The sequence below is a fragment of the Cynoglossus semilaevis genome, chromosome 16, assembly GCF_000523025.1.
Source record: "Cynoglossus semilaevis isolate Cse_v1.0 chromosome 16, Cse_v1.0, whole genome shotgun sequence".
Classification (NCBI taxonomy): Eukaryota; Metazoa; Chordata; class Actinopteri; order Pleuronectiformes; family Cynoglossidae; genus Cynoglossus; species Cynoglossus semilaevis.
Genome location: NC_024322.1, coordinates 6,853,846 through 6,865,222, shown reverse-complemented (window position 1 = coordinate 6,865,222; position 11,377 = coordinate 6,853,846). Strand labels below are relative to the sequence as shown.

At 37.3% G+C, this 11,377-nt stretch overlaps 1 protein-coding gene across 2 annotated transcripts in view; it reads left to right on the top strand.

The window, feature by feature from the left end:
* Window positions 1-722: 722 nt before the first annotated feature.
* Window positions 723-11,377, top strand: part of pdia5 (protein disulfide isomerase family A, member 5) — a 45,891-nt gene continuing 35,236 nt past the window's right edge. For both annotated transcript variants that reach the window (XM_008328333.3, XM_008328334.3), the window contains exons 1-3: window positions 723-877; window positions 7,624-7,750; window positions 10,341-10,428. In XM_008328333.3, coding sequence (XP_008326555.2) covers window positions 743-877; window positions 7,624-7,750; window positions 10,341-10,428 — 350 coding nt within the window. In that variant the 5' untranslated portion in view covers window positions 723-742. The remainder of the gene's footprint in view (window positions 878-7,623; window positions 7,751-10,340; window positions 10,429-11,377) is intronic.

Here is an 11,377-nt window from a genome sequence, read left to right as displayed (position 1 = left end):
AAACTATACTTGGGCCACATATTTTGGATTTCTTCACAGAATAAGTAATAGAGCCCAGTAACTTAACTAATCTAACTAATCCATCTTATAATTAAAACTATGCCTATAATGGCTCAGCAATAGAGGCCCCAAGTTTGCTTATACAGATAGAGGCATGAGGAGTGTAGACTTACTGATATGTTTATTATTATTATTATTATTATTGGTGAAGTAATACTGTCTTAGTGATTGCCATAGTTGGGCCAAATGATACCTAATGGTTTCTGGTTTGCTAAAGATAGATTGAATAAAGAAAAAACACTGAGCAAAAGAGGTGAGTTCAATGACATTTAGAAATAGACAGATTTTGAATGTTTTGTGGTTAGAAACATTAATACATGACATATAAAACATATTATTAATATATATACATATATATAAATTTAGTTTTATTTTATTTATATATTTTTCATTAGTTGAATTTTGATTCCAAAACGTTAAGAACACTAACTGTTATATCAACCTTTTAAATCTTGGTTTCTGTCTTATTTTGTTAGTAAACGTGTTTGTTTATCATGTTTTTATGCATTTTTACAAAATGCGTTCTTCGACTACCTTTTCGGTTTTAATTTTTGGAATTGGCAAAACTCTATGAACTGTATATAACGATTTGACCTCACTATATTTACATAAAATTGCGACGTAAGCCTTTAACTAGGTGAAGGCGACGTTCAAGGCTGTGCACTACATTCCCCATGGTGCCATGCGCGCTGCCTGCGAATCCCTGGAAAAAGGCCACTGCGCCTGCGTATCCAGACGTGGCAACGGCATCATGGCCTCTTGGAATCGCTCCGGGAGTCAGATGAGAGAGGCGAAAATGTTCACGCTTCTTTTACTGGTAAGTCCAATAAAGCTCGTCCTCCTGTCGTGTACGGTTGGACGTGTGCTTGTTATTCCCGGCGACTGCACAGCGAGGCTGTGGCGGCTGTTGTAGAGTATGTGTCTGCAGAGGAAGGACCCCAGTGGTTCCTCCACCTCCTCCTGGAGCCTCCTCTCCGTGCAGGATGTAAAGTTGACAGCCCTGGCTGAACTTGGCGGTCATGTTATACGGAGCTGGTGATAATGTGGCTTGGACTGCGGTGTGTGTGTGTCTGTCGCTGGTGTAAATCACAGGATTTCCTTATGTAAGCTGTAAAAATTAGCTTTTTTGCGGTCAACAGTCACTGCCTGCCTTCTCAGTGTCTGAGTAGAATAAACAGACTGTGTTCCTTTCTCTCCAGCCATTGTTAGGTTTATGTGTTTATGAGACACTTCACCTGTTTGCGTTTGTGGCTGTAGTTCCTTTAACAACAGGACACGTTTACGGAAAAGTTTTCTGTGCAGCTACTCGTCTTTAAACGAGGAAATGAAAGTTAAAAAGTCTTGCACTTAAGTGCGAGCTGTCAATCAAACTCATTACCGTATGTAGGCCAATGTGCACAGACCAGTTTCTCTGTTATGCAAGAGCAAAAGAGTCTCTAAAGTTTAATGTTTTGTAAAATATTAAGTTTTCCAACTTCCTTTAACATTTTTATGCAAAAATCATCATAAACTTTATATATAAAATGGAAACCCACTTATAGGATAAAGTGAGTCCAAAGGTCCTTTATGATGAACTCGGTATGAATGCTACATGTTACAAGAACTACAAGCTTATATACATTCTATAATTTATCCATTGTTGTTTAAGGCAATCTATACAATATGTGGTCGATTTTATTATTGATCTAATTTAAAGGAAAATATTCAATAAATTACAGCAAAAGTACAGTACTGCTGGCTAGCACGGTGGACATCAGTGTCATCAACAATGCATGTACATCAGACATTGCTTAGAGTTTACTCATTCTTGCCTGAAAATCAAAATGTACTGATTCAAAAAATACCAGCTCTGGAGATGTCTGGAATTTCTCTGTAACAAAAGTATACATTTCATTTAGTCACATTACTAGTATGTCAACAAATGCATTAACACATTTGATGTTAAAATGATTGCATCATTTTGGATGCAAAGGGCAATATCTGATACAGTCACTGATGAAATATAAGAATTGTATTGTGTGCTTTGATTTTACTAGAAGCAGGCATAGACACAATACTAACCAGAACAAGGTTGGGATTTCCTAATGTGAGCGTTATGTCCAATGCAATTTTCACTTGCAAGATTGCATATTTCTCTGGTATTTGGTGACTCTACTTTATGGCAGTTGGGACTGATATTTAACAAAAAAATTCAGTGCAAACGCATATTAATGAGGAAAGTGAAAATCATAAATTTATGAATGACCAGTGGGCCAAAAAACATACATAAATACTTTTGGTCTCTTTTTAAAAATTATTTTTATGTTTGTTCTGGAGCCGTTCAATACATCACCTTACCTGCTTTCAGTGACATTTATTTACAGATTTCCTGGGCTGCCAAGGGCAGGTATTGATTTGTCCAACGCAGGTACTTGCCAACATAACTATACTCAAACATGCAGTACATCCAGTATTGCCTACTTCTTAAATTCTTGACAGCTGCTACTTTGAAAGATAGTAATTTATATTGAGCTAAACTCGCTACCCAAACTGCAGACTGCAATAACATTCTCATTTTTTTTCAGCTCTGCATTTTTTTGTTTGTTTTAGACATTATGTTTTTTCAATAGAAGTTTGACAAAAATAGCAACATTATCCAAAAATTGCCCAAGGTTACCTGAGAAATAGGAAACAAGTTATCACACTTGAAGCTAAAAATAAATTAGCCTAGAAAAGCTTACAATTGACTAAAACATTGTTGGGGGAAAAAAATTACAAAACCTGCCAAACTAGCTAAAATATGCTACCATTTTTGGAGGTGATTTTTAAATTAATACATTTTGTGTCATTTGATTAATCAGGCCAAAAATGTATCTTAAAGAAGATGGTCATTTTTAAACAGAATTTGATTATGTCCAGGAGTTCTGTGCCAAAACATCTAGTATTATCCAGTAACAACACTCTGATGGTTTGATATTGTGCACTGCCGTTCCCCTGACTTTTGTGGCTTGTTGCCGAAATGTGATAGTTGCTAAAGCTGCTAATTGATTGCTTCTCTGCTCATTTGAGAGGTAAGGAGCCACTAAATCAGTGCCCCGCATGTGTTATCGGATGCGGCGCAGCTCCCTTTACAATCCGCCAGTCCACACACAACTGACTGGCTCATTAGTCATAGGAGAGTCGAGGCAAGTGCCTGGACAAACACTGGTGCAATTTGTGCTGATTCAGTGCTGCCCCCAGAACTGGATGCCATTTATTAAGCAGATTTGTCACAGCAGATGGAGGGTGTGGGCTCGCGGGCAGGGGATGGGCACCTGCTGCTTAGTAAGCTGTACATTTTTAACAGCAGTCTGACAGGATGTGGTTTTACGGTACATGAAGAGAAAATGTCCCCTTGATGTTTAAAGCACTCACAGCATTGCGTTCATCACCATTTACCTGTTTTAAATAGAAGCCCAGTCATCGTATGACAGCAAACATAATGAAATGGTTTCAGAAAGGTAAGTATTATTAGAATGGATTTTTGTTGACATTCTGTTGACTTAGTTTATTGCTGTTCTTCGTGTGGCTGCCAACACAAAGAGCCAGCAGCTTTTACAACATTTGAACAGAGGCCAGGCATTGTGGACTGCAGTGACATTCAGGATTTGTGGCTTTTACTTGAACATTGCCTTTAATCTAGTGACCATGACCAGTGTATTGGCAGGCAGGCAGAGATTGGTTATTTTTGGTCTGTCACTTTTTTGGCTAAGCACCAACATACCACAGTAACACAACTGTAGTCTACTGTAGTGAATGAGATCATGATAAATCTTCATGTTTACTGTTTATTGAAATCATTAAACTGATCATTCCAATCAGTTACAATCATAAACCCTCTGCTCTGTTCTCCATGGTTTGATAAAATGTCAAAAATGTCAAAGTTATGTTCCCCCATACCTCAGTTTAATATTTATATTTATTGCTTGCAAAACCAACGTTGACACATTGTTTGTTTAATTTCTTTGTCAAGACATTTTTATTTATTTCTTGACTTATGAAACTAATGCTATAGTTGAAAGATGAAACAGTTTTTTTGACTAACTCATACTCAATGGAACTCATTATATTTTTCTGTGATCTGAGATTAAGCTGTGCTTCGACTGGAAAACACTTGATGGACACAACTTAAACCCTGGTGTTCCTGTTTACTGCATCTCACGCAAAGTGAAGCTGACGCTGAAGTTGTTTTTTTTCCGGGTTTGATTCTGAAATTTTGACCAATATCAGATCAGTCCTCAGTTTCAGATCGAGCCATCCCTAGTGTTATCAAAATGGCGTAAGGTTAACATGAAGTTAGCCAAACAGTTATAATTAAGCGAAAACATCCTTTCCAAAACTAAAAATTAGCTAAAAAATGTAGGTTTTTTTTTTTAAATTAGGGTTTACCATTTAGTACATTTTTACTTAAAAATCTGTTTCTCTGTTCAACTAAACTATTAGGTTCCACTTATGTGTACGGCTGGGCCTATCTTGATGCAGTGTGTTGTGTAGGCAGTGTTAATTAGGGACGAATATTTCATTGTTTTCCAATTAAAATAGCAATTTTAAACAACACAACTCACCTGAAAACATCAGCAAATAAATAACACTACATATCAAGAGTTCTGCATTCAATTCAATGGGTTTTTCAAAATATAGGGTGATGTTAGGAAGGTATATGTGCAGAGATGGTTAATGACTCATACAGTGATGTCGGATGAAAAAAAGCTTTTAGCGCTGCTCTGTTCATCAGCCGCCTGTGATGGATACCAGCTGTGAATTACTGGGACCTGTTGTCCTGGAGTGAACAACAAAAAAAGGGAGAAAAATGAAATTGGTGAACACTCAATTGACCCATGCAGCTGTGTTATTGTATTTGCTTTGCGAATGGCCTCATCTCCTATTGATCCACGAGAGAGAGAGAGAGACTGTTTAGATACTGGCACTTTACAGTTTTGGTTTTAGTATTATTTATATTTACTCCATTTTCTTATTCCATATTTATTAACATTTTCTGCTGTAGATATGACTATTGCCAAGCACTCTTCAATTGGGAATTATAGTTATATTTAGATACTGCAATTCTAATAAAAGCAATATTTTTGTCAAACAATATCGTCAAAACAAATATTGTCGAAACAATATTAGAAATTCATTGAGTTCTCCCACTGCTGCACAAATAAGGCAAATATTTAAAAAATATATAATTTCACACAATCATGCGACATTGGTACCATTTCCATCTTACTGTATGTGCTGTCTTTAAAAGTTTTTAATTTTGTGTATTTATTTGATATTTATTATTTCTGCACATCAAAACTACTATCTAACCATCATTGACAGTTGGCCCCTAAAAAAAAATCTAATGGATCTATCTTAGGATAAAGTAATGAATATTCTAAGACAGTTGTGATCTGTCTGTATGTCTATGAAGATTCTCAGTCATCCAGGTCAAGGATGTCCTGGATGACTGTTCAGTTCAGAACTGAAGAAGCCTCTTGGATGAGAGGTGAAACATCTTCTTTTAGAAAATTCATGTCCGGTTGCCTAACAGAACTTTTCAACCTTGATTTGTCTATAGTTTCATCATGGTTTATTTGAACAGACACTGTAGTACAGAGTCTATGGAATGGAGGTAGCACTTAAGAGATAATTCACAGGCCTTTAAAAATACATCAAATTTGCTTCACAACTCTCTTCTTTGCAGGTTTTTCTTTACTTTCTTACTCTAAATTTCTCTGTGAATTTATTAAACGGCACTTCTGCGTTCTTGCTTCTATTTTAGCTGCCCATCATTATAAGTAATAGTAAAGTGTCAGCAGTACAGTAATGCTCCTTCTGTACCTACCTGTCCTACTGTGGTGAAACTGTCAGTACCTGTAGTTATACTTATTACTATACAGTTGTCACAAAAAAAAAAAAAAGAAGCAATTTAACAACATCATTGTTGTCACCCTCCGCTGCCTTAACTGTCGACATCAGCCATTATTTTCAGTTGTCTGACAGGTCCTGGAAACATATTTGTGTGGCTAATTATATGTAGTTATTTTTAGATCGCTATTATATGCACCCAGGTGATGAATACTCATATAAACTGCATTTCCAGAAAAGGTTGACACATGCTTATGTACCAAGAAAAAACACTATTTCTTTGATTGAGAAACTGCTAACTCCACGCTTAAGATAGGGAATTGAACCAGAAAACAGGTGATGTTACGCTCATGCAAGTGCACTTAATACTTCTTTCACTACATGTTTCACTTCTACTGCTGTTTTCCGTGTTAGTGGGAATTATCACTCTTAGTCAAGCTCATAGTAGCTCAAGTTCCTCAAAGGAAATGCGTAGTATTTATTAATGTGGTGGAGCAATCACCATTCACTGAAACAAAATGATGTATATTTGGCTTTGCATATTGTCTGAAACAAAATGATGTATATTTGGCTTTGTCCGATAACAGATACCATTGATAAATTAACGAACTTTACACCTCACCATTTATGTATATATGTAAATCCTAGACTGAATTTATGACAGTAAATGCAGTAAATACCAAAAGGCTGCACGTGAGAGTAGTTTATTATACAGCTTAAATACATATTGTACATAATTCTCCTTCCCTTACTTTATCACGCTGGCCTCAAACCACCTCATCTTGGAAATAAAGATCAGACAAGCAGCCTGACAGGTGTTTTAACTCCATGTGATATCACTCATCAAGACGGATTCACTGAGTGAGCAGACAGTGTTAAAAGTCTAATCTAGTTCTCTGCAGGCAAAAAGGAAGGACTTTTTTAATGAATTGTGATGGCACAGAGACTATTAAAATGCAAGGAATAGGATGGAATGCATTAGCTTTGTGAAGCTCCAGCTGAGGGTAATAAGCCTTGTTTCTTCCCCTTTCTTAGTCTCTCTTGATTAAAGTGAAGGCCGCTCAGTTCTTTCTTATTAAAGGTGTGTTCACACCATTAGCCCAACTGGTGTTTGGAAAGTCAAAGGAAAGTCCATTCAGACTAATGGTACTGATGTGCCAACCTGATGCTGTCTTTGAGGGGACCTTAAGTAGAGGTCGATATTAGATATTACATCCTATCTTGTTTGTGCCACAGTAGGTGGAAAGAATTCTGTAATTATGGGAAGGAAATATCTACTGGCTTTCCACATCGATGGAAATGTCAAGCTCAATCTGTCAACTATGTTTATGGCAATTAAAAACGGCTTCAATACATTGCTGTTATGTTGTCAAGTTAAATTATATTCAATGTCTGTACTGTCTTGAACAGACGGCCATCAGTTTATTAGTAGCTGCTGTTGGGTCTAGTAGAAGATTCAATTCAATTCTTATGTACGCACCAGACTGTATTTGTCACACATTTCCAGAGTCAAGTTTGGCTCTTCAAAGTTTTTCATTGTTTATTTGAATCTAGAGCACTGTTAGTGATCAAACGTGGACCTGAGATATTCAGTGGTATACTGTACTGTACTGTACTGTAAGTGGTTTCCACAGAGTTGAGTGTCAAATAAATGAAATTGCAAACTATATATGCCTACTTGTGTTTCTCCAGGTGTGGCTGCTACCATTGTTGGATGCAGTGAAGGTGTCTCCTCTCATCGAGAAGGTTACTGACCACAAAGACTTCAAGAAGCTTCTCAGGACAAGAACCAATGTTTTAGTGCTCTATACAAAAACAGGTAGGGAGTGAGTTTTTTTAAATCAGATAAATTAAAACTTAAAAGGGGACTAGACTCAGAGTTCAAGAGTTTTTGGAAAGACAGAACTTCTAGTGTTTCGTACACATTCAGTTTTTCAGTGTGACTGTGTAGTCTAGCTGTGCCTTTATATCTCAATGTAAAAGATATCCTTCAGAGCTCTTGTCATTATGTACTTGTACAGATTTAATTAGAAAATGTGAGAGATTTCCAAAGTGACTCATGCATTGTGACTTGAAGCAAGTGTCTCTTCCTGCATCATATATTATAACATAGAATATTGAGGAACTGAAGCTCTTGATTATTTAAATGCCATTTAAATGGGCTTCTCAGTCAGTGGGGACGACTTGAAACACTTAATTAATTCAAATTAATTTGATCATTTGGTAATAATAGTAGATTCAAATTGAATTAATTAGAAATCACATAGCCTCAGTATGTTAAAAATAAATTCTGCAATTATATTTTGTGTCTCTTTAGCCTGTTTAAAGAGCCTGTTTAAAGTGATGATCACAGTAGTATTTCTCTTTAATGAACTTGGAAACACTTATCATGTAGAATTAGTGATTAAAGCATTAAAATAAAAATGAAGACCCTCGGAGCTGTAAAAATTATGTTTTCCCCAACCATTAGAGATATTCTCATGCCTCCCAGGGAAGTTTAAATCAATTTTCATTTGCATATTTCTAGGAAAGCGCAAAAATTACTTAGTATGCTTGATGAAGGACTCTTCTCATATTACACCATTTCCTTTTTAAGGGTTTCTCTTACTTTAAACGTGCAGCAGACCACATGCCACACATTTATCTGCTTCATAATTTCTGTTTTACATCAATCCACCTTAGGGCATTAGACAAGGATTCCCACACACTGGGCAGTAACTCTGACTGATCACTGTCTGTAGCCAACGTCCCTTATAAATACATTAAAGGTTCTACTTTACATGCCGGACTTTTGCCATGCTGATTCAGTGTCCTTGTCACCCACTGAATATCTGACAGCTTTCAGCCACATCCCTTTCTTTCCCGTCTGGATTAGAGACAGTATTTTTCCTCTACTGCTGTTCTCTGACTCTGTTGTTACTCACAGCCTTAATTTGACTCCATGAGCTTTTCAGGTATGTCACCTCCTAGTGTGGGATCATTTACATCCTGCCCCATACATAGTAATAATTAAATGGTTAATGCTTGCTAGGTGTTTCGTCGACTGGCCTGTTTCAGGCAAGACCTTAGGGAAGTATGACAGTTCCCTTAATTCTAAATATATCCACAGCCTGGGGGGTGAGGGACGTTGCTCTCTTCATGCATTTATTAAAAAGCTTAGGTTTTAGGGGTTTTAAGAATCTGTTGTTGTAATTCACAATTAGTGAAGTGATGTTCACTGACTGAACTTCCGAGGTCTTAGACTCAGGTTAATTGGAAAGAGGTGGCAGGATATAACCAGATAAAAAAGTAAAACCTAACATCAATGCCTAAACATAGACTGCCTACAGACTTTTTTGTCATTTTTTAAAGAGATTTATTTATACTGTTTACAAGCAGGACCCCCCCTTTATAAACACTGTTTTTATCCCCGATCTATGAATTGATTGCACAGTTAAATATCTTCCTTTGATTAAGTTAGAAACAGCAAAATACAGCAAAAGAAAAATCCAGCAATAAAATTTAAATTTAGAACCATTGATTATGCTGGCTACAGAGCTGTTTTCTCTTTGCAATAATTCACTATTCAACCTCAGACAGTGCTGTTACCTGGACAAGCACCGGAGCTGGTTTTGCAACAACTTGATATTATGCTGAGAGCCAAATCGAATCAGTTGGAGGGTCAGAGACACACGCTCTGTTGTACACCTTTATTCCCTCTTCCAAATTTATCGTGTCCAAACACAAAAAGATTATCTCAGCAGTTCTCAGTCTGGCAGGATATAGTCTGGAATACCCTTGTGGCCATGAACTCTGTGTCGTCCGTGAGTGAGCTGGATGTTCTTCATGGTTCACAGTAATAAGCAGTGTACAGTAGAGTACACTCCAGCTGAAGTTCACCAAAGTTTACCTTCACTTACTTTTCGCCTCCTTCGGCTGTTAAAGTGGGCGTGCTTCGGTTCTGTAGTCAACGAGAATATAATCCTCCAGTCTGCTCCTCACTCACACTATTGTAAGATGTTGAAAGCTGATGTAACTTTAGCCCCCCTCCCTGCATCCGTCCAGGAAAAGGCATTGGGAAACAGTCTTCCATCAACCTCCTAACCCACATTCTGTGATCTCTCTCTCTCTCTCTCTTTCTCTCTCTCTTTCTCTCTCTCTTTCTCTCTCTCTCTCTTTCTCTCTCTCTTTCTCTCTCTCTCTCTCTCTCTCTCTTTCTCTCTCTCTTTCTCTCTCTCTCCCTCTCCCCTCCCTCCCCCTCTCTCCCATCACTCTTTACTCTGCTGAGACACAGTGCTACGGTGAAATTTAAATCCACTTCCCTGTGTTTGACATGACAGTGTCCTCTGTGTCTCCGGGCTCCGAGCTGCTCGGAGCCTTTGAATGGCCCCTGTAATGTGACTGATCATAGTTTCTTCTTTCTTCTGCAGCTACATCAGGGGACTCCCACCTGAAACTGCTGTCTGATGTGGCACAGACAGTGAAGGGCCAAGGGACCATCGCCTGGGTCAACTGTGGGTAAGTAACGGGATACAGGGAGAACTCCTCTCTTGTCTCCTCTCTCTCCATCATTCCCTTTCACTCCCTGTCTTTACCAACAGCATGGCCTCCTTTGTCCGTGGAATTTTTTGACAGCCAGTATAAAGACGGAACAATTTACACCTCCCAATGAATGCCTCCACTGCCATCCATCTGCACAATTTATTACCTTTTCACCAAGATGTAAATGGCCGTGTTGCTATTGTACATGCACGATTTGACAGGAGGCCACTCATTATTGAAGCCATTGAGGCTTTGGGTCTAATGCGTTACACGCCTTTGTGTTACCTTTGTTCACACTGAGTTTCTTTGTGCTAATTCTGTTTCACTCTGTGCATGATAACTACATTTTTCTCCCAAGACAGAGAGTGATTTTTCATTTTTCTTTTTAATAATTCAGTCAACAGTCAACTAGGTAAGATGTGTGCCAACCCTCCTGTGAAGAATGTTAAATAAATTACATCCAATCAATGAGCTGCAACTAAACACACATTTGTTGCAATTAATATAAACCATTATTATTCATATTTTAATGATAAACATTGGTTTCAGTGCTGTCTGTGACTTTTACCACTGTAACAATTAGGGGAAGCACTGTCTTGGAATTCAGATCTTTTTTTTATTATTTTCTAAAGTATGATTTTTATCTTTGTTGTTTTCATTCTTTGGAAACAAATCAAAAACAAAATTAATATATCCCTCCTTTGTTTCAGTCCCTTTTCCAAACAGAAAGTATGTGTTTTTAATTACATCTAATCTAAAAGTACTGACAACATGACGGTTGGCTCAAAGATGATATTTCCCTTTGTGAATTAAAAAGAACTTTATTTTGATTATATTAAAGAATATTTAACATTTAAGTTGACTGGCCTGGTTAAATCATCAACCATGTTATCTTCTAGTACAAATAGATTTTAAAAAATGTACC